This window comes from Lepisma saccharinum, chromosome 4, assembly GCF_977018435.1.
Source record: "Lepisma saccharinum chromosome 4, izLepSacc3.1, whole genome shotgun sequence".
In the NCBI taxonomy this organism is placed as follows: Eukaryota; Metazoa; Arthropoda; class Insecta; order Zygentoma; family Lepismatidae; genus Lepisma; species Lepisma saccharinum.
In genome coordinates, this window is record NC_139232.1 from 12,665,303 (window position 1) to 12,689,652 (window position 24,350).

At 36.3% G+C, this 24,350-nt stretch overlaps 1 protein-coding gene across 1 annotated transcript in view; it reads right to left on the bottom strand.

The window, feature by feature from the left end:
* Hml (hemolectin) overlaps positions 1–24,350 on the bottom strand; it is a 271,917-nt gene that overhangs the window by 91,095 nt on the left and 156,472 nt on the right. The window contains exons 52-60 of the mRNA XM_083120321.1: positions 22,659–22,774; positions 20,429–20,536; positions 19,140–19,281; positions 15,702–15,808; positions 13,550–13,679; positions 11,128–11,291; positions 7,223–7,388; positions 4,553–4,631; positions 663–787 (exon numbers count right to left, since the gene is read on the bottom strand). Of these exons, the coding sequence (XP_082976447.1) occupies positions 663–787; positions 4,553–4,631; positions 7,223–7,388; positions 11,128–11,291; positions 13,550–13,679; positions 15,702–15,808; positions 19,140–19,281; positions 20,429–20,536; positions 22,659–22,774 (1,137 nt within the window). The remainder of the gene's footprint in view (positions 1–662; positions 788–4,552; positions 4,632–7,222; positions 7,389–11,127; positions 11,292–13,549; positions 13,680–15,701; positions 15,809–19,139; positions 19,282–20,428; positions 20,537–22,658; positions 22,775–24,350) is intronic.

Sequence of the window (24,350 nt, forward strand, 5' to 3'; positions counted from 1 at the left end):
GATCCACCTTTGAAATTTATTGTCTCTGCTCTTTAAACATTTTAAAGCACCTTTGAGCTGCCTTATAGGCAAGAACAGACTCTCCATAGACCTCCTGTAGTATTAATAGGCCTCAACTGATGATTTGTTCAATGCAGTATATTATTCATTGCATGTTACCTCTCTTAATGTCGTAGGCAGAACTGAACATGTCTCAACCCACAGGCACACAACTGAAGCCAAAATAACGAAACTAATATGGTGCGTACATTATACATGAAGCTAACAATATAACAAAATTAAATTTTAGTGCGAAAAATTATGTGGAAAAAAATGACCATTCTTTATTGAACAGCCCACATACTGCCTTGAAGGATTTGTGCATTATAAGTGATTCAAATCTTTAAAAAAATGCATCTTCAATAGTGCAGTGGCACAAATTACCACCTTGTAATCAAGTGGTTCTTGGTTCGATTCCTGGTGGAAATACAAATACATTAGTTCAGTTCTTATTTGAGTGAGAAGTAAACTTAGAAATAAACCTTCCAGTCTAGAAAAGTTAGGTTGATAATGGGAGGCAGTTGTTCATTACATGCTACCCAAACAAAAGGCATATCATGGCCTTCGAGGGCTCCCATGCTAAGGAGTTTAGTTTTAGTGTTCAAGCTATCAAATCTTCTTACCTGAGAAAGACTCAGATTTTGAGTCCATTCTTGAATTCTGTGGGCCAAAGATAGGACTAAGGCTGCTGCTGGCTCTGAATGCTGTATCTGGGAGTGGTTTAGGTCCACTGATTAAGTCTAGATACCTGTAAAGAAATCCAAATTTTAAAAAGGAGAAAATCATTAGATAATTTTACAGTATCTTTTTAGTGTCCTTCTCTATACTGGGTGCTTATGAAGTCTCTAATTACAGTCTAACAAAGTCATTATTATCTTTAAACATTACAGTGCTGATTCCTTAACATAAATTGGCATTGGTTTATAACATGAATATAATAAGAAAAATGCAGATGCTGCAACAATACTGGATTATTTTCACAACCCTGTTCTGGAAATGATATCACATACTTTGCACTTTTAGGTTATATAAAATAATGAGCCCTGTATTGTGAAACGTATGTGTGTTAGGTAGGGATGACTGCAATTTTTTTCCAATATAAACAAATTATCAATATAAAATTTTGCAATCATAATAATAATCACGGCTTATTTCTGACAGCACACAGCATAGACATGGATAAAAACTATGGCTGAGCCGATACCGATATTGATGTATCATATCGGCCAATACAGTGGTATCAGTAAGTAACGGTTGAAATTTCTCTACCGTACCATTGTTTTTGAGTTGCTAGAAGTGCAGCCAAGAGCAATATTTCTTCCTTTCCAAAGGTTTCTTCAACCTTACTTGTGACAGGTTGGAAGGCCAGCACAAGTTCTGCATATAGATTTTCAAATAAATGCTGGACAAACCCCCACCCTCCTGGGAAGCAGATGATTGACAAGATCAAAGGCATGGGTAAAGTGAAAGCTGTGCCAAAACTTCTCAAAGGCATGTAACTACCTGATAAAGGCTGTGTGGAAATGAAAGAAATCAGTCATTTTCAATTCCTGCTTGTACAGTCATGAGATAAGAAAGGTAGACGCTTTTAAAACAAGAATTTCTATCATGCTTGTTTTTCTCCCAGGCCAGTTGATGGCTACGTTCTTCAGAGAGATGAAGGTCTATGCTCAAGCCAAGAGAGAAGGTTGTGGATTCAATTTCTTCCCTTCTGTGTAAGTCTTCCATGTGATGGTATCAGCTGATACTGCAGTGAATTGTTTTTATTGCAAATGACAGAGAATAAGGGAGAGCAGAGCATAAGGAGAGCTGGCCAGTTGAGCATTATTTTAATAACTGTCACTCTTCTCCCTCTCCCGTCAACCCAAATGACAAGAATGAATAGGTGTTTACATGAAATTGAAGAAGAGACACAATACTTTAAAAAGTCTTCCAACATTTCAAAAACTTCTTTCTTTGCATACTCTGGCTCTATAGAGAAGTTCACACAAAATAAAATTTACCAAATGTCGCAAGACATTTTAAAGTGTTATAATGTTATGTGAGAATAACTTGGGAGTTATTTACTGTCATTAAAGGAATGTGATGTGATGAGTTAGTATGACTCAGTAACTAGCCTTTGTTATTTTAAACTGGAATTATACAAGTATTGTATCGGTATCAGTGAGAGTATTGGTATCGGTATCAGCTCAGTCCTAATAAAAGCTATGCTGCTAGGTGGTGTACTACTGTTGCTTCTTTGCCTGCTGTTCCAAGGCATCAACTGCAGTAATTAAAGGATCCAATTACGGTGCACTTGTCCACTGTTGATGTTCAATTTATGTGGGAAGAGCATGATGACATGTATTTCCTAGGTTTTTGTGGTGTCAATCAGCTTTGTGTATGGTTTCCCGATTTTGTGGTTGTTGTATTTGATATGCTTGGCAAGTACACTGCTTTATTTGCATCTGTTTGGTGCTGCTGTATTCCTTCATTTATGGATGTGATAGATCTGCCAATGTAATGTGCCTTGCACTTACACTCTCCATTGTGTACACCTAGGTTATCAAGGGGAAGGGTGTAGAGGAGGAAGTATCGTTTGTGCTTGGTAACTTTGTTAATTATTTTGATGCTTCGTTTGTAAGCTACATAAATGTCATAAGAGTGGATGGCTTTGGTTAGGTTGTTCGATGTGGTAGGATGATAAGGGAAAAGAAAACTAATTTCTTTTCATGCTGGTTGTTGATTGTGGTTGATTAGAAGATCTGGTCTGTATTTCTGCCTTACTACACCGAGACTAGCCATGTTTTACACCTAATTCTGTGATGGTGACTACCTTTTTATGTATAATGCACATGTGTGTATTGTGCACACCCTGGTTTTTGATGGGGGAAAGTGACAAAGAATTATATCTTTTATATAATGTGCACTACAATTTAGATCCAAGAAATGGCTTTCTTAGTTGTGGGTTGTAAAGCTGTTGCTATGCTGATCAAGACAAATGACATGATACCTATTCAATGAGTCACTTGTTGCTATGTGGACCAAGAGGAGAATATCCTCTTGTATGTACACACATGCCTCCCCCACTCCCACCTCTCTACCTCCACTGTGTTTATCATCCCAAAGGTATCAATTCTGTAACCACCTTGTATATTCTGTAGTAGATGAAAGAGAGATCAAAGTTATGTTACGTACATGCAGTGCTTAGGAAGTAATTTTCTATTATTCCTCACCCAACAAATACCACTGATACACATTTGATGTGATGGAAGGTACATGCTCATATTCTGCCAGAACAGTATGGTGCTGCTTTTCTCCGTGCCGCAAAATGTTCCATTACAAAGTGAAAAGTCATGGGAAAATGGCCATTTCATTTTTATAGTGTTTTATAAAAAAATATTATTACTAAAGGAATCCATCCTGGTAATTTGTATTTGTGCCTGTTGATATATATATATAATACACAGTGATATAGCGTAAACGTGCATGGTTTTAATGTTGGCTGTCCAAATTATTCCATGCATAATACACACCACAGTATTGTGGGGCAAATATTTTGGAAAAAAGTGCGTATTATACATGAGTAAATATGATGCATAATTCCTCATATCTTTCTCTAGTGAGCAGTAAGAGAAGGTTCTTCTGAAAAAAGTTTAGCCACAGGTTTGCCTTTTGTTTGTGTGGATGGTTGCAGAGAGAATGAAAATATTGGTTGCCTGCATCTGGTTTAATGTAGACTGTGGTTATACATTTGTTGTGTCTATGGCAGATGGTGATGTCTAGGAAGGTGATTTTGCCTTGGCAATGCCTACCCCAGACTCAAATTCACAATAGAACCAGAAAAAAAAGGCAAAAATAAACTTCCTAGATCTCACGATCAAATTCATAACTACAGTGAATGAGTTTAGGTTTCAAGCCCGCTTTATGCACGGGAAGGCTAATCAGGACTGGACCTACAGTTTAAAGTGGGATCCGAACCACTTGGGCCTCCACCGGGTATCAAACTCGGGACCCCTTGATTACAAGGTGATGACATTATCACTATGATATTCGGGTGCCCCACAGTGGATGAATGGGTACTTTACTTCAGTATAATAAAACCACGGTGTATGAAATACACTTTTCTATTCATAAAAATAATAAGAGCATGGTAGAATATATTCATTCAATTAGAGGATAGTCATAGATCCTGGGTTCAACATCCTGGTCTGGGCATGGGTATTCCTTCATCAATTTCATTGCATCATTTCTCATCCTCATCTTCGTGATTAGCCAAAAGTGTCAGAAAAGCAAAGTAAAATAAACAAAATCAATTAATCATCCAAGTAAATCTGGGGGTGGAGTCAAAAGCTTGGACAGACTTCAAATATCTTTCATCATGCTGTTTATTTGCTTTGTGTGGTGTTTCACAAAAATGTTTCTGGCACATGATGTAAGAAGTTTTTTATTGTCAGTATAAAAACACATATCTATGTATTGATTAATAAATGATGATTGCCTTGTTACAAAAATATAATTGACAAAATCATACCTGTCTTCATCACATAGTGGTGGAGGAGAAGTAAATACCATTGTGCGAACAGTGGTTTCCTCTGTAGCATTAGGCAAACCTATAAATAATAAATATTAAAAATGCTTTAATACAATGTACAATTGTACAACAATAAAAATCCAAGTACAAAATTTCTCAAGGTATCTTTATTAATTACACACAATGCAGTAGGATAGATTTCATACTAATAATTATTTGCTCCCATATTAATGATATAATAAATACATTCATGAGCTCCTGTATTGCTAAATGATTAGTGCTTCCAGTTTTTGGTTGAACTGGTTCTGGGTTCAATTCCTTATGGGAGCTCCAAAAATTTTTGATGTACAGAGTGGCCATGAATTAAGGAGGCACCTTTTTTGTCGCTCTGCAACTTTTGTATTAATTGAGCTAGTATCTTCCTTTCCTTTTCAACTTTCTTTACCTGTATGTAAAATCTAACTGACATAGCGGAAGAAGTGGATGTTGTTTAGAATGGTGGCAAGTTGACTAAGTATTGAGCAGCATGTCAAATGTGTATGTGTATTTTTCAATACCAATAACGTGTAGCTGAAGTTCAGTGACAAATGCTGCAGGCATGTGGACTTCTAGCACTTAAAAGTGACACTATCTCAAGTATCAACAAGTTACTTGATGCAACCCGAAGTGTTTCAGACCTTAAAAATCTGGTAAGCCACGAACAGATAGAAGGAAAGGCAATTACGTCTCCAAGCTTGCATTGATTTAAATGGAGCTCAAATTGATAACTATGTGAAAAACAGATAAAATTGTCATTGTGATGTCTAAGTTACTATCTTCAGAAAATAAAAAGTTGCCAATGCTATAAATATGTTCTCATTGTTAAACGTAATTGACGATCAAAAGGTGTCCCCTTAATTCGTGGCCACCGTGCATAACCATTAGTACAATGGGTAGTTTGAAAGAAAAGTAGTGGGTTTTAATCTGAACCCAATTCTGTGGGCACAACAGACCAGTGAAAGCCACGGTCTACCAACAGGCATTTCAATAGGTGTCATGTGGTCAGCCCTTCACAGCTGTTATCTGGCTTTCTGGATTGGGCTACAGTCTAGAAAGACCGATACTAGTGGTGATAAAACTTGATCAGGGCACCTACAATTCATAAAAACAAAATGGATGAATTTTCCAGATTCTTCAGATCAAGAACAAAAATTTTCCAACCTAAAGTCATTAGGGGAATTCATGTATTTAAACGTGTGTGTAAGAAGGTCATTATATTTTAGATAACACCACACTTAGAACATTACTTAACCAAGTTTTTAGAACATTCACTTCACATTTAAAAGTGATATGAAGGGATATTGAATAGAAAATGGCTGTTGAAAAGGGGGTATCTGGGGTGAGCTTTTATGTAATACTTGGTGCTTATTGACTTGTAGTTAACAAAGAATTTATTTTATAAAAAAAATCATAATAATTATAACATAAATATTATAGTAAAATTTAGTATACTATATGTATTAATCCTAATATCTAGCAAACACAACCCACAAATTGCAAAAAAAAAAGTGGGCAATTCATAAAGTCAGTTACTGTAGAACACACAAACATGAAAATAGTTCAAAACATGACTTTTACCTAGAGTATTTAATACACAATTTTACTGTAATTACTGGTAATACTCAGTATACGAGGGTTACAGCAAAAGTTATAGCAACTATTTCTTTTACATGATAATGCGGGTCAGGCAAGAAATTTTAAAATATACAATTGGAAGGGTCACGATATATGCTAACGTTTAATGTATGAATTTTGAACAACATAGAGACCTGTATCAGGGCAGAGAAAAAGACAAAATAAGAAACATCAATTGTTCATTACAAATGTCATCCTGAACGTTGCATGTTGACACTTGCTTCTCTTCCATGCCCAAATGCTGCTGCCCACCTTGCAACAGTTCGGTATGGTAGAGCATCATTTCCAAAAGCTTCCACAAGCTCAGTGTGACATTCTCTCACATTCCTTCCACAGAGAACTGCTATTTTCACATAAGAACGCTGTTTACGCTGGGTCACATTCATCCTGTCCGACTGTTAAACATGCACTGACTTCCCACTTCCCCCAGTTCAATGTCTTGGCAGCCACTGCCATCTAGTGGCATCACAATACATTGCATGTGACGGGGTCTCCATTGTATATTTTAAAATTTCTTGCTTGACCCACATTATCGTGGGAAAAAAATGGTTGCCATGGCCTTTGCTGTAACCCTCGTATAAAATTCAAGTATAGTTTGTCCACAACAATCTTAAAAGTTCTTGCTTACCCTTTGTCTTCTTCGTTTGTTCAAAAACCTACTTTTAGTGCACTACTACAAAAACATTGATTTTTACAGAAACACAGTACATTTCCTTGATATTTCCACAACTTTTCCAAAAAAAACTCCCTGACTTTTCCAGCATTTCCAGACTGTTAGACACCCTGTTGATGGACTGATGGTGCCATCTAGTGAACACTGCTTGGGCTCTTGCACCCAGGGGTTATTAGACTTGCCTACATATTCGGCTGAGTTCCTTTCATTCATGACTATTGTGCCTTCTTTGAGACCATTAACATCGTGAAAATGAATATAAATGTAAACACATTTTTACATTTTCATATCAAAAAAATATTTAGTTTAAGTATCATACTTACAACTGCAATAGTATCGAATCTTGTAATCTTTGCAATTTCTTCCTCTTTCTTGATCAGTGTCTCTACAAACTAATCCCATAATTAAATCACATTTGACCTTGTCACCAGTTTGTGTATAAGGAAGATCTGTTTCAGCGTCTCTACACTCAATTTCTGTTACTTTCCCCTGAAAAAGAATAAGATCAATACTCTGTTACATTTAAAACTACATAATGTCTATACAAGGTGGAAACATTAAGTTTAGACTGGCATTTTGTGAATGAATATCAAGACATGATTTTCTAGTTTGCTTTGTTCAGGATATAGGAGCCACAGTGGTCTAGTAGTGACCACGCAGAAGACCTGGGTTCGATTCCCAGGGTGGAATTTTCCCAGCCTTGTCCCCACATAAAGTGGCTCTGGGGCTCACCCAGCTCAAATTAATTGGTACCTGATGAAAAACACTGGTGGGGTAAAGGCAGCCAGAGCATGGTGTTAATAACATCACCTCCAAAATGGCTGAGATCGAGAATGAGTGGGCTGGGCCTGGGTATGGATGCTTGTGAGTGTCCATTCATCAATTTCATCATATCATCACTCATCCCCATCTTCGCAAATCAGCCAAAAGTGGCACAAAAAGCAAAGTAAAAATAATCAAATCAATCAATCAAAAAATATGGGGATGAGTATGAAATTTGAACAAATGCCAAAAAAAATAGCATTATAAAAATTGACTGATATTTTAAAATTTATTTTAACAAACCTAGCTTTATGTGTGTGTCACAGAATATTCTAAATCCACTTGATGATGCACAGATAGGCTAATCGGGACTGGACATACAATTTAAACTGGAATCCTCACCAAGAAATGAACGAAGGACTCCTTGCTTACAAGGCAACAGAGTTGCCACTATGCCATTGTACCATATTTAGTATATAGTGTATACTATCAAACTGTTAATATAAACTGAATATATTATTAAACACACCTCTTCATATTTTACATATGCTCATGGAGAAGAAATGCTTCATAAAGAAATGGTACAGCTGAATAGTGCAAAATGGATAAACATGAACTGTCTCTAATGTTAGAAGAGTAAGTTTAAATTTCCACTAAACTTTATAACATGAATGGGATAGATAAATTGGTGCTCTATTGGTACCAGCCAATACAGAAAATTGGTATATTGATAAATTTGCTGACAATTATCCAATCTGATTATTTCTATAAATAACCTGAAACTTAGTGCAACCTTCTTCCATTGTGTTATAATTTTTCTGACTGTAAGGTATAATTGAATTGGACACACGAACAACGAAGTGACATGCCCAGGATTTTTTAAAGGAAAAGGGGTTTTGTCTAAATTTTTTTTAGTAGTCTGCTCTATATTTTGCATATATTTTCCAGCACTTAATGTTCTTTGTTATGGAGATGCTGAGACAAAAGGGATAGTGAGGATTTCACACACAAACTTTCCCTTGAACATGCCACTGAACCAACAGTTTTGCCAACCAAGACAACAGAGGCGTAAAACTGGAGAAAATTTGTTTTTGGCTTCTAGAATATAGTAATGACTGATCTTATGAACAGATGGAAGAGTTTTCTGCACTGCGGAACTTCCTGTTTGAGTAAAATGGCAAAAGAGAAAACAACATGGTTGATTGTCGTGCTGTTTCAGTGGCATTTGTTTCTTGTTGGACACAATGCTGTTTCTGTGACCAATTCAGTTCATGGGCCTGGTTTGTAAATATGCCATTTCTCATTCTAAGCTAAGTCCTATTGCAGTCTCCTAGTTTCATAGAATTAAGGAGATTATTAAAATATTCAGGTTATTCAAGGAGCATTTGCAATTTTGTATGGAATCAGTAGAATATTACATGGAACATCAATTTTACATTTTTCAGGGGACCAAGCTGGAGAAACTTAAAATGCAGGAAAATGTAAAATTGAAGAAAGTTTTATAACATTTTGCTAGTTGGAACCATCAAGATTAAATGTATAATGCGAAAAAATGTAAAATTGGGGTTCGACTGTACATACTGTGCATACTAATATATTACTAGTAATATTATTAATATACAAGGGTCATTCAAGGTTGACCGGAACTTTTATTTCTGCAGAGGAAATAGGTAGCAGAAGAAACACCAAACTATGTCAGTTTTTCAAAGTATTCTCCGTGCGCGCTGAGGCACCGTTGCCATCGTTCTGGCAGCTCCCGAATTCCTTTGGCGTAGAAAGAACTTGGTTGTTGTCGTAGCCATTGGAGGACATCGCTCCGCAGTGCTTCGTCTGTCGTGAATTTCTTCCCTCCCAGATGGTCTTTAAGGGGTGCAAACAAATGATAATCACTGGGGGCTAAATCCGGACTGTAGGGAGGATGAGGCAGAACTTCCCAGCGCATGTCAGCCAGAGTTGTTGTTGTCACATTGGCCGTGTGAGAGCGGGCATTGTCATGGAGAAGAATGACATTTCCAGACAACATCCCAGGTCTTTTCTTGCTAATGGACTTTCGTACAGCACCATTCAACAATGTGGAGTAATACTGGGCATTAATCGTGCTCCCTTTGTCCAGAAAATCCACATGGATAACGCCCTTAATGTCCCAGAAGACATGATCTTTCCAGCGGACGGCTGCGTTTTGCTTTTCTTGGGGGGCGGGGAACCTTTATGCCGCCACTCCATGCTGCATCTTTTGGTCTCTGGGGTTGAATTGTGCAACCATGTTTCATCACACGTGATGATGGATTGCAACAATTCATCACCTTCTGCTCGAAACCGATTCAGAAGCTGTTCACAGACCGTCCTGCGTGTCCACTTCTGATCGAATGTCAGCTGGTGGGGAACCCACCTTGCACAGATTTTGCGGAAGCGTAAGTGGTTGTGAATGATTGTCTCAACACTCCCGACACTGATATTCACCTCGGCAGCAATATCCCGCACTGTTACTCGCCGGTTCTCAAGAATCATTTGCTCAACACGTGCGATATTCACTGGTGTGACTGCAGTCGGGTGAATGTGTCCATGCGCTTCATTTGTCACCAGCTCCCGTCCTTCACGAAACTGCTCACACCATTCGTACACTCTTGTCCGCGACATCGTTTGTTCACCATACTGTGCTTGCAATCGTCTGAAAATCTCAGCTGGTTTCACTTTCTCCTTCACGAGAAATTTGATTACACACCGCTGCTCCACAGCCACAGACACACTGCTTGCCGCCATGTTCGCTGCAACTGCTGCGCATGCGCGAAATACGTCATGCCGGGCGCTAGTTACTCGCGAAGTAATATATTACGTCACCCGCACGTTTCATCATGATCCGGCTATTCATCGATTTTTTACGTACGAAAATCCCGGTCAACCTTGAACGACTCTTGTATTATTGATATAAAGGTACTTTATTGATATCAAAAAAAGCAATCATAACAGCCCAACTCTTGTTTATGATGGACAATAAGAGTATTATATGACCACACTATATCATGAAGTAAGGGGTACCTTCCACATAGGGGGCCAAAAGTCAACCTCACTTCCACTTAGTACACCTTGGACTGTAAACTAACGAGGCTCTGGCGACTGGCACTATGGCCAGTATAATTTTGTGTGTGTTGTCCTGTTTTTTGTCCATGTGTGTGCTGAGTGCCCATTTAGAGCCTCAGCTTTTAACAGAAGTCAGAAGAGTTTAAGATTTTTAGTGATGCTGCGTTCGAGTTATCATTTGTAATGATGAGGGGCTGGCCCCTGTATAATGTGATGGGTGCAAAATAGCCTAAGTGCTGACGCACCCAAAATTTTAAATTCAAATTCAAATATATCATGAACAATGTCAAAATGAGTATTATCTTTTACAGCTGCTTATCAGACAACATTTATTAAAAAGCTTTTTAAAACACTCTATAACAATTACACCTATATAGTATTAACTTACCTCTGCACAAAATCCAGTTTTCTTTAAATCGTATACATTTTTGTTCTCCCATTCAAGGTGATCGATTTCAGGATTTTTCTCATTATACCATTGTGACCAACCATCACATAGGACTGGAGTAGTAGTAGTTCTAAATGTGGTGGGTTTCAGTGAAGTCTCTTCTTCTGAAAGAATACGCAATTCTCAGGTTAATGGTGCAGAAATTTATTTTTGTATGTTATGGCACAATATATGAAAATTTATTTGTCAAAAGACATTCATAAAACTGTGGATGGCAGAAAAAAATCTGAGTGTAAGCACAGATTTGTGGATGTGTATGAACTTTAAAAACTATGTTTTTTATGAATACAAAAAATGTGGCTTGGCACTATCCCACCCCAACTTTAGTGTCTTGGTATACACCACGGGCCAAAAGTCATGATCAGATACTATTTGTAGAGCAATAATGTATTATTCACAAGCAAAATTGATGTAAAAAATTGTTGTAGATTGACAGGAATGTTTATCCTCCTGCCACATACGTTTTGTGGCAATAAATCATCTGTTTGCCAACAGAGGTCAGTCAATCCCAAAACTGTGGTTATGAGTCAGGTTTTCCAAGAGAGGTTTATATGAACCATGCAGTTAAAAGCTCCTTAACAATGTAGTTATTCAACAGGATGGAGCTCCTGCACATTCCTGGACTCTCATTCGAGAATGGTTAAGTAGCCAGTTTTTCCAGGGTGAATTGGACAAGGTGGGGCCTTTGACCTGTCACCCTTCCCCAAAGTGCAGACTTAACAATGTGCAAATGAAAAGATTAGCGAAATTCATATGAAATTCATTGAAGATTTGAAAGGAGAAATTACCTGACTTCAGAATGATCACTCCCAAAATGCTGAGGTGGGCAGGCTGATACATATGGCAACAAATCGAACTGTGCTACAATAATGATAGTCAGCATACAAGGAAGTTCAACCATTGAGAGCTGCACTGATATTAATCTTACTGTTATTTTCTACTTTTATTTCACTCTTTAGTGAATCTTATTCAGTTCAATACAGTTTTTGTTTCAAAATAATACCGTGCGTCCATTTCGATCTGCAGCCGAGAGATCGGGAGAAGCGTGGCGGGCGGCACTGACGGAGATGCCGACATTTGCGGCCTGAAATGCCCGCTTATTTTTATGGACATATGCAGACATTTATATAAATATTGCAAAACGAGCACTAACCTGTGTTATAAGAGTATGGTTTTAATTTTAGTAGCTTAGTGACTGTATGTGCCGATGATTTTGACACGCCCACCTCTTGTGAAACACGGCGTAGAGGTTTGTTTGGAGAACGTTCTAACGCTGCACCAATATCATCGAGTTTTGCTTCGGTTAGAATCCGTCGTTTTTGCTTAGGTGTTTTAAAATTTAACGATACAGTTTCTCGTAATTTAAGGACAAGATGTCTAACCGTATCTCTGTGTGGAGTTGAAACGCATGGGAATTTCTGTACAAATTACCTACACACGTCTCGACACGAGTTTGTTTTCACGTAGGTACGTGTCATACATAAAAAATCTTTGTTCTAACGTGAATCTTGCGGCTGGCATTCCAATCGTCTCACTGACACGTCACACATACACACTACAATAACACAAACAAGTAACTGCAAGTAACCAAGAATAACACTCTTGCGCACAGTACAAAATTAACACGCTCTTGGTTTACATTGCTCGCCACTATATTTACAACTCTGTCTTCATCTAGTCGCGAAGGAACAAAAAACTCGAGCTCGGAGATTTCGGATTGCAAGGAAGCTCACGAACACTATTGACTTTTAATGGTTTCTTCTACAGCGTAATCTTGATACAGTGTTGCACATTCAAAACCTCCAAACGATCCCCATCGGCACAAAACTCTTTCAAGGATATAAACTTAAGCAGGACGTTACTGGTCAAAACTATGATTAAAATGTTTTATTATCTGTGGCTCTTAACATCGTTTCTAAAGCGTATTTTTTTGTGTATATAAGAGCAGAACTTGGATGAATTACAGAAGAACTTTTGTGTGTTATAACACAGGCGTGTCAAAATCATCGGCACATACAGTCACTAAGCTACTAAAATTAAAACCATACTCCTATAACACAGGTTAGTGATCGTTTTGCAATATTTATATAAATGTCTGCATATGTCTATAAAAATAAGCGGGCATTACAGGCTGCAAATGTCGGCATCTCCGTCAGCGCCGCCCGCCACGCTTCTCCCGATCTCTCGGCTGCAGATCGAAATGAACGCACGGTAATATTATATCATTATACGATCATGACTTTTGGCCCATCCTGTATGTGCATTGCAGTGGTTCGAAATACAGATACAAATATAGTACAAGGGTGCAACCACTAGATTGTGTTTCAAACTTAAAGTTGAAACCATGAAGGTTTGTATATACCTGTTGTTGAAAGGGTGCTTCGGAGAGTGGATGAAGTTGGAGTCGTGTAAATTCCAGTCGTCTGCCTCTCTTCAGTTGTGCTTTCAGGAACAACAGTAGTAGCTTCACCACATGGGCAGAACACTCGAACCTGCAGAGAGAAAAGAATGGAAATATTATGTACTCTTGTTTAAATCTACTAGAAGTACTCTATCAGTATCAGCTGATTGGTGCACCAATAAAAATCACTGATTCAATATTTCTACAGCAATTCAGTGCAAAAATTCTGCCATTTATGAACATAATTGTATTATTACACTTGGGTTAGTTAAGGTTAATATCTAAATAATGGATGGAACAGATCAATCAGTACTCAATCAGTATCAGTATCAATATTGACATATTGGTGTATCAGTAAAATTTAACACACACCTCCACTGGTCCTCTAGGGCCTGTGACTGGTCACAGCTGGGTTACCCCAAATCAGACTTCTCAGTCTGGCTAACAGGGTAACGGATGACCAGATGGTCACTGGTGTCGGATTTATACCTTTCTTTAGTTTGAAATGAACGGTTATTGAAATTTCTTCCGATAAGGTCATATTTATTGTCCTTTTGCACAATTACAATAAAATTTAATCACTGGCAATCCTGAATCGAGTTGACTGATGCAGATCTGCTTGCCAATCTGTAACAGGCAACCCTTCCAAGATTAATCAATGGTTTCTTGGTATCGCAGGAACCATAGCTCGAAAGCATAGGTTTGTGAGGAACTTGTCCAAGGCTAATGCCAAAGGTAAGGATAGTCCTCCCTACAAGGTTATCCTGTGATACCAGCCTTATGGCTACCAGATAAAGAAGGCTGAAAAGTACACAGTTTGACCACTTTTTATACAGAAAAGTTGTTCACAAAATACCAAAGATAACTTGACTTATATTTACATGATTCTATGGTTTTGCATAATTACATCATGTAATTTAGGCATTTACAATAACTACATGAAATAATCAAAGCTGGAAATTTTGTAGCTTTTTAAAATATTTTTCAAATGCCAAGAGAATAATTAATTTTGATATCTAAAACGAAAAAACTAAATATGCTGACCAAGGCAGTAATTTATTTTATTAAAAACATAAACTAACGTTAGTTTATGTTTTTAATAAAATAAATTACTGCCTTGGTCAGCATATTTAGTTTTTTCATAATCATGGAAACAAGGCTTAATGGAGTTATAATCTAAAACGAATGCAGTTTCTCCCAGAATATTTGAATTTTGTGCATGGCACAGATTAATATATGTGCAGATGCTGCAGTGCTGTTTTACAATGTGAGTATGAATAGAATCAACTGGGGCAACACAAATTAATGACAATTTTACTGATCTGATGCATCCATAAATAATCTGAAATTTAATGAAAAATTCTGTCATCTTGGTGTATTTTATGGGCATCAACATTAAATTCACATGCTATTATTGTTATTATTTTCATGAATATATAATTACCTAATATAATTATGAATAGTATAATTCATATGCTCTAGTTTTTAAAGTAAATGTTTGAACACGTATTTCTTTTTCAAAGCAAAAGCTATTACACTCATCTGATTACATATGTTAATTAAGCATATTGATGAACAATTAATGTTCTTCAAGGAATATTTGCAATTTTATATCAGATTGGTTGAATATCAGTTATTAGTACATTTTATATTGCCACTTTAAAAAAAATCATATTGATACACCCCTATTAAATATACAGTTGCCTTTGCTAAGGCAAAATACACTGCAATTACCTAATTGCATTCATAAATTTAGGTTGTGAATGAATGAATAAGGTTCCTGGAGCATTTGCAACTTCATAGAATCCATAAAATATCAAATATTGGTATGAATAAATGTCACATTGGTACAATATCAGCAAAACTTTGACATTTGTCCATCCATACGAAAAATATGTTTTTTTTTTATATAAGCCAGTGATGATAAAAAGCAAATCAATGTAATTTGAAACAATTTTGACACTTCCAATTCTAATTGTCTGTTCTAGATAGTGTTCCACAATTAAAATAATTACAAACTTGTTAAACTGTTTGAATTAATTATAAAAATATGCTCCTTTTCGCAAAGAAATTTCAATAATATCTTGGAAGGACAAATGTATGGAAACCATACCTCGTAATCCAAGCAACCATCAGGCCCATTCATGTAGTTAAGGCATCGTAAACCATTTTCCATATTGCACACTACATCTTGGTTTGTCTCTGAATACAGAACTTGACCTACAAGATAAAATTGCCAATATTATGCAACAATATACAGGACGTTAATGACCCTGAAAATTATAATTGTAACTTATATCTTAGAATCTATAAATTCAGTTTTATAGAATTTCCCAGAAGTTATTAGGTCTGTGGAAATAGGACAAGTAAATAAAGATAAAATGAGCAAATGAAGATACATCATTACCCAGCTATTTATAATTAAGAGCCTGGAATTCTAGGCAATAAAAACTGCCAAAATAGGCAGACAAAAAGGTACTAAAATTCAGAAAATAAGCATGATTTTAGGAACCAAAAATAAAACAAGCATATAAATAGGCATTCACTTTCAATACTGAATAATGAAAAACATCAAATTCAAACTCTCTCATACAAAATGTAATACTTCCATAACATCAATAGCTGTAATTTCATAATGCATATGGAGTATTGTATATTTTTTGATTTAACAGAAAGTTTTACAGATTAACAACTGTTCTGCATCCATGATAATGGGACATTCACAAAGAAACAGTCAAGCCCAGGCCAGGATTCAAACCTGGAATCTTGGGTATCGAGATTATGGATCAACTGTTCAATATCATTACAGGGAGCAATGGAAGTCTGCAGAATTTTTTCCAGGGAGGGGCAAGCAAGGTGTTTTTCCCAGGGAGGGGGCAAACAAGGCACATTTCCCCCATAATAGTGTTGTTCTCTCAAAGAACATTGATTAAATTTTAATTTATCATTTCATGCAATAATTAACACATATTATTGTGGCAGAAATGAAATTATATGTGTGAAATATATAATTTTTGGTTTACTTTTATTTTCAGTCCCCTTGCCACCCCTTCCGGACATCCATGCAGGGGGCAGATATAAGGCATAAAAGCAGTGACGAAGATGTTTTCTTTGAGGCTTGGGAGGATAAACTTTTTTCTAGGTGCCACCACCCATAATGCACATTGCAGGTTATGTCAAGGGGATGATCATTTTTTATTTGAATGTTTATTGAATATTTATTGTTAGCAAAAGGACTCCCTGAAACTGTGGGGAAACCTAAGCAAAATAGACACAAAGTGCATTTCTGCAGAATTATTTTGTCCCCATTTGGAAACATTTTAAGCACTTAGAAGCACTAATAACTTAAATAGGTAATCATAGGCACTACATAATTTACATGTAATGATTAAATTACACTGAAACCTACTTCTGTACTGAAAGCATATGAAAGTGATCATAGGAACAAAATAGGCATTAAGGGCAATATCTTGGATCTATATACTGCAATGAAGTCAATGCCATGATTTTAAATGCATGGAAAAATGGTCAAATACAATGCTATTGACTTTACAAAAAAATATTCATGACTTGAAATTCCTAGGCATGCTACTGAATAAAGTGATGATATTATTACGTATAGAATAAATATAAACTTAATGGTTTTCATACTTGTTAAGGCATCAGTATATTTCCCTTTCCATCTGATTATCATCATCATCCTTCATCGTTTCCTGCCTCTGGCTGGGTCGGCATAGAAGTCAAGCCTCTCCATTTTTCCTGGTCTTCCACCACTCCTCTCTTTCCACGGTATTCCAATCTTGTCCTCTTCTCCTAACACTCTCTGCTATCTGTTCCTTCCACTGACACCTTGGTCTCCCCCTTGGCTTTATTCCCACTCCTTGTGCATTGTAAGCTCTAACTGGTAGTATTTCAGCATCCATCCTCTTCATGTGTCTGAACCATCTCATCTGTGCCTGATCTATCCTGTCCTGAAGCTTCACCACACCCACTGTCTGTCGGATCTCCTCATTCCTTATTCTATCCCTTCTTGTCTTCCCCAATATACTTTCTTCAAAATTTCATCTCCACTGCCTGCATCTTTCTTATGTCTCTCTCTGTCATTGTCCAAGTCTCTGCTCCATATGTAATTATTGGCACATAGTATGTATTATATATTACCTTCTTGCATTTCATAGGTACATCCCTGTTCCATATTAATCTTTGAATGCTTTGATATCAGTAGCGGCTTCTGCCTATTCACACATTCGCATGTGCACAATCATTATTATCATACTTATTTATTGAACTCTATCTCCTTCGAAACATCAAGTGTTCCCACGCTGCTACACCAAGAGAGATGGTGGAGAAGTCGGCGATCCGTGATATCAACCCGCGTAGACCAGGCCGCGATCGGGGCTGGAACACAATGGTAGTTTCGCTCTCTATGACGCTGTTGCAGCAGTCGCGTAGAGGATGCTGTTTGGGTGTTTTGGCTTGAGCGCCATGTGACGGCTGTGAACGCAGCAATCTGTGTGCGAGCAAATGTAGTGTTGTAAACCCATTCCATTGGAGATCGTGTGATGCAGTCGATGCAACCCATACATCATCACAAATTGAGGATTTTTTTTTTAAAGGGAAATTTTCGATGGTATATTGTCCCAAGCATAACAGGGGAAGAAAAGGAGAAGAGGGGGGAGGGTAACTGAAACCAAAACAGGTGCTTTAAGCATGCCTTTGCTTCATGCATCTTGGTCAAAATAAACGGCCTCTATGGCACAGTAACTGAATTATCAACCCGCGGGGAGGGAGTGTGCATCAAATAGTCAGCTGTTTTGTATTGTGTGGCTGTTACTGCATTACAAAATTATTTAACGCTGTCAAAAGGTCGTTCCTGTTTCAGTGCAAAGTGTTTCATTTCATGATGAATAGGGAAACTGTACATAGCGAAAGCAGACTTAACTATATTGATTTTTTGGAGGGAAGTTAGCTACAAAGCCTGTAGCAACTGCAGTAATATATGGATACGACGGAAGAGATGGAAAATTATGAAGTACGATTACAAACCAGGGCAGTGTGAACTTAGTGAGTACTGTTATTTGCTTTAACATTTATTATTCTCTTGATTTCGCTTTCGCTATCAGTATTGGCTGACATATCTGTATGTCATTTTATTGGTTAAATCCCAATAGTTTGACTGATCTGATATTTCTAGTTAACTTGTAAATTGGTGTAAAATTCTGCAACATGAACATGAAGATGCAATTCACATAGGCTGGTTTTTAAAAGTAAATGTTAAAATACACTTTTGCTTCCTAAGGCACACTGGAGACACCTGATTCCATGCATTAACTGAGGAAGTGAATGAAGCACTCAGGTTTTCCTCATGAGGTATTTGCAATTTTATATCATATCAGTATATCATATCAATTATTATCAGTACTGGTGAATTTCATATTGGTATTTTATCAGTATCAGCCAAAATTAATATTGGTCCATTCATACTATAAGTACATAATTTTATTACTAACGATATTTGTGATAAAATAGCATCTCCTATCTCTTTTCTTACCTTCAACAGTTCTGCATTCAATATCTGAATAGTTGGAACAAAAACCATACTTCTGTCTGAGTTCTATAAGATTTTCATGGTCTCCATCAGATTCTCGTGGGTTAGTCATACTGTACCAGTTTGTCCAGTTGCACAAACTTGTCTACAAAAAAAGAGAGATATTAATAATTTATATGCTTATTCTAAATTGTAATCACATAAATTTATATAATTAATAAATACAGTGGTTATCTTATCAAAATAAAGAATAAAGAACACATGGAAACCTCTGATTTTTGATTGTAAAGATTCAAACATATTTCCTTACTAAAACATTTAACTCTTTAGACGAAGACTATCCAAAAAGTCAACTTAGCACTAAGTAAGCACATCAGGTAACCTATATTATTATTATTATTATTATTATTATACACAACTTAAACATTTCAAGCTTGAAAATGTCATTAGCAGGGAACGGATTTATAAGTAAATACATATTTATGTATGAAGCTGAAGTCAGTTATATTTTGTATTATCTTTGTGCAGCATGGCATGTAGACTCGAAAAATTCAGTTTTTATTTTCCATATTTGTACATATATTAGGTTTTGGCTTGTATTTTACATATTTCAGTTATTTTTACATATTATTTCCATATTTCAGAACATTTCTCAACATATTCGCGCAATAACTACATGTTCAAAGAGTTGGGTGAATTTCTTGTGAATAACTGACAAAGTCAAATGTACATTAAACAAACAAAAGTTTACGACATTTTTAAACCCTCAAATTGAGTTAATTACAAGTTTTCTGTCATGTGAACAATAATGTATTGTTTTTTATTTTTCAATTTTACACCTCCCAACTGTTTGCTTTTGCTGTTGTAAAACACTTGAAATTCCTGTTTATTTACAATAGTTGACAACAATAGAGAATGAGGGCTCAAGCATCGGCTCCTGGTTGTTACAAACGTTATTTTGGCAATGTTGGAAGAGAGACCCAACTCAAGCAGCCCTTTGCTAATCCCAGCCTCGCTACTACTTGCGTGCCTGACAGCAGCAGCAGAGGCAACGATTTTGTGGCACACGTATGGAATTTGCTTCTGGTTTCTTTTCAAGACAGTCATCGTGATAGATACAATGTCGAGACTTATACGAGACAAGAAAAGGTAATTTTTTACAATTTTTAAGTCCACATTTAACTCCATATTATGCTGAAAATAACTAAATATGTATTACATATTTAGCACATTTTTACTACATATAAATCCGTTCCCTGGTCATTAGTTATTTGCCAATAAAAGAAACTTACTCGTGACAATGGAATTGGTGTTGTTTTACATTTAGATCCTGCACAGACATAATCATTGTTGAGACATTGGCAAGTTGAACATTCATCTACACTGACAACTTCACCTGGCTGGAACAAAGATGAAAATAACTTAATTCTATGATTAAATGCATAACAGTAGAATAAGAATTATACCTAAATGCTTCAAATGTTTTATGACTGATCTTGCTCTCCATATTAGATTATTGGGAATTTACATAACATGAATTTCAGTCACCTCATAACATTAGGGGTGTACGGGATCCCAAAAAGTCAGTACCGGGATCGAAAAAAATTCCCATCCTGATCCCAACTTTGGGAAATGACTTCCTGACTTTTTGGGATCCTGAACAGTGGGAAATTGAAAAGGGTCATTTTAAAAAGTGGTTAATTCTTGATCTTTTCCCCATTGTAAGTGTCTGGAACTTCTCAGGTGAAAATGTCATGTAGAATTCGAGATTTCCTGAATGTCGGGAAATTTAAAACGTTTTCCGTACCGAAAAATTTTCCCATCCCGATTCCAAAACATTTCTGTTCCACACATCCCTACATAACATCAACAAGAATAATTGGGGGGGGAAGGGTGAGGGATGAAAAACTGCCTGGGTATTGTAAATATACTTTGCCAAAAGTTCCAGTACACTTTATAAGTCAATTTATTATGGTGACACATGAGGGTTCCTGAGTGCATAGTGAGTAATGGCATAAAGAAGATTTCAAACTGAAGTGACAAGTGACATTTGACACATGTTGCTTGAGAACAAGCAGCAATATTTCACACCATAGCAGCATGACAGGCAGCACAAGGCTGCATTCAATTGGTGAAATCCTCAAGTGACACATGTCACCTGTTGCATTGGTGTGAATTCTCCCTAAGTGATAATCATGTAAAGTTAGAGTTAGTAACATTTACTCTGGTATAGTCATTTATGATTGATATGTTTTTTTTTAAATTTCATTTTATGCACAGTAAGACTAATCAGGACTGGACCTACAGTTTAAAATGGAATCCGAACCACCATGTGACTCCACCGGGTATCGAACCTGGACCCCTTGATTACAAGGTGACGATGCTACCACTGCACCATCGTATAGTCATTTATGATTGTCTGTTTCTTTTTGTAACACAGGATTACAGGATTTTATTCTCAGCAATGAAAAGAGATGCCAAAATAGCATATTTTTGCATTCTGCCAGAAAAAGAAGTACTTATATGACGTGCATTTCAAAAGTAAGTGTAGACAGTGTGTGTGTGCAGAATCTGTAATTTTTCATTATGTTGCTACTGGGCACAATGCCATGAGTTTATTGTTTTTCGCCTTTCCATAACATCCATTCATCATGGCTGAGAGAGTTAGCAATCCCACCATTGTGAAGTCCGATCTGTGATTTGATTTCTCAATGCAAAAAAAAGGACCTACTGTAAAGATTGAAATAAAAGTCAGGGAGTGGTGTAGGTATGTACAATATGAGTACAAGAAATAAACTTTTATGTTGAATTTTATTTTATGACCAATCCCTGCTGGAAATTTCTACTGTTATCAGTTGTACTCTACTGTACTTTTCGGAAATCTACTGCGACTAAATGGTTTCCTACTGAACACCTTCAGTAGGCCTAATGTACTTGTACCATAGAGGAACTACAAGTGAAATAATCTCTTCAGTATTGCATGTAATATTGTATGTAGTGTGTCTAGCTCAACATGTTGGATGTAACTTTTCATTCCTCCTGATTAACAATTTGATATTATAGCTACTTGAAAATCTAAACACAGTACATGTTTCAAAACACCTATTGATCTACTAAAACCAAGGGTCCCGGGTTCGAATCCCAGTCGGGCTTGGTTGTTTGTGAATGTCCATTCATCAATTTCATCATTTCATCACTCATCCCCATCTTCGCAAATTAGCCAAGAGGCACAAAACGCGAAGTAAAATAAACTAAATCAAATCAAATCTACAGTACAGTAGAGAAACTACAAGTGAAAATAATTTCTTCAGTATTACATTTAATATGCAAGTAGTGTTTTAGCTTAAGATGGTGGTTGTAAATGTTACATTTCAATCATCCTCATTATTTTTTTTACATATATCTGTTTGAAAATCAGAAAACAGTAGATGCTTGAAAGCACCTATTGATCTACCGAAAACAGTAGACTGAATTTTCAGCAGGGTTGCCCTTACAGATGCAGAATAGTGCACTAAAACTTACCTTCAAAGGTTTGCCTGTTGGGGAATAGCACATACAATCTTCTGTTCTAACACAGTCATCCCTATTCCTCCACTTATAACCTACAGGGCATTTATTTTCAGTAACGTCTACACATCCTGTAAATAAAATCATGTGAACATATTTTGGTTAAAGTATTAATTAACTATTGAATATCCATTAAAACATAATAAAAGGAAGCATAAAATTAGTATTTTTTCACACTTATTTCAGTTATTTCCTCTGATAAAATTATAATAAATTTTACAAAAAAGAGGTTCCTTATTAGCAATTGCTTCAAGAAATGTTGCAACAATTTCAATCCACTAAATAGTGCACTGTTATGAACCATCAGTGTACTTGTTTTATTCATAACAATATGAAACAGTAAATGCTTACCACAAAAAATGAAAGTTTCTATATTTTACGGCCAGGTCACATGTTCACTGGAGATTCATACTTTTCCGGTGAACATGTGGCAAAGTCACGAAATATAGATACTATCATTTTGTGTGCTAAGTGTTTATGGTTTCCTCACATTTTTTTAGTGGGCAGGGTGGCTCAGCCGGTAACGTGTCTGACTACCATGCTATAGGTCCTGGGTTCGATCCCTGGTCGGTTCAAATCCGGGAACTTTTCTAACATTGGAAGTGGCTCCGGTGTCCTTCTGGCTCCTTACCTTCACAAGATAGAATCGATGCTTCTGAAGCATGTTTTTTATTCTATAGCTGAATACATGGAAGCAACTTTTGCATAAGACAAAATGTATATAACATAGTATAATCACATATTCTTCTTGTAAATTTAAATGTCGAATGAACTTGGATAATTAGTATCACCTAGAAGTAGGCTGTAGTGTTCTATATCTTCTCATGTTATGTTTCTTTTTGTGATTTTGATAAAATACCAGAGTAAGACCCAATTTGTTACAATTTTTCGCTATGTATTTTGTATTTGTATGTGTAAGATCTACTAATCTAGTATTGTAATGTATAAACATGTCCTATATTACAATGTACTGTTATTTGTACACACTGGTATGCCTTTTGGATGCAAATAAACTAAACTAAACTAAACTCTATGTTCCTATTGTGAAAGGAACCTACAACATTAACATATAAACAATTCTAGGAATGGTTTGTATAAACTTGTTCAGTACTGTACTGCATATGCACTATGTGACAAATCCAAGACCTGTTGTAAAGGTGAAAAAGATGCTAAATGAAACTAAACTTCTGTATTTGCTGGCATATAAGATGCACTGGCATGCAAGATGCACTAGCATAAACATTTTTGAGGAAAAAAATTATCACTGAATTTATAATTAATTTACAGTATTCCAAATATAAAGTAATATGTAGGTTTACTTTACGTAATCTAACTAGGAACAAATACATTTTAAGCTTCTTTGTCACACACCACAAGGAAATTATCTAACTCAGAACAGAGAAAATTTCCATAAATGAACGTAATCAAAAACTGAGTATCGGCATACAAGATGCACCCTGTTTTTCAGACCTATTTTAAAAGAAATAAAGTGCATCTTACATGCCGGCAAATATGGTAATCATTGGAATAAGCTGCAGGTATCTATTTTGTGGAATTGCATGAATTTGCAAACATTAAGTTTGCAAACTTAATTTTTTCAAAACTTATCAAATAACTTGTAATAATTTGCTTATGCTCACTAAAAAT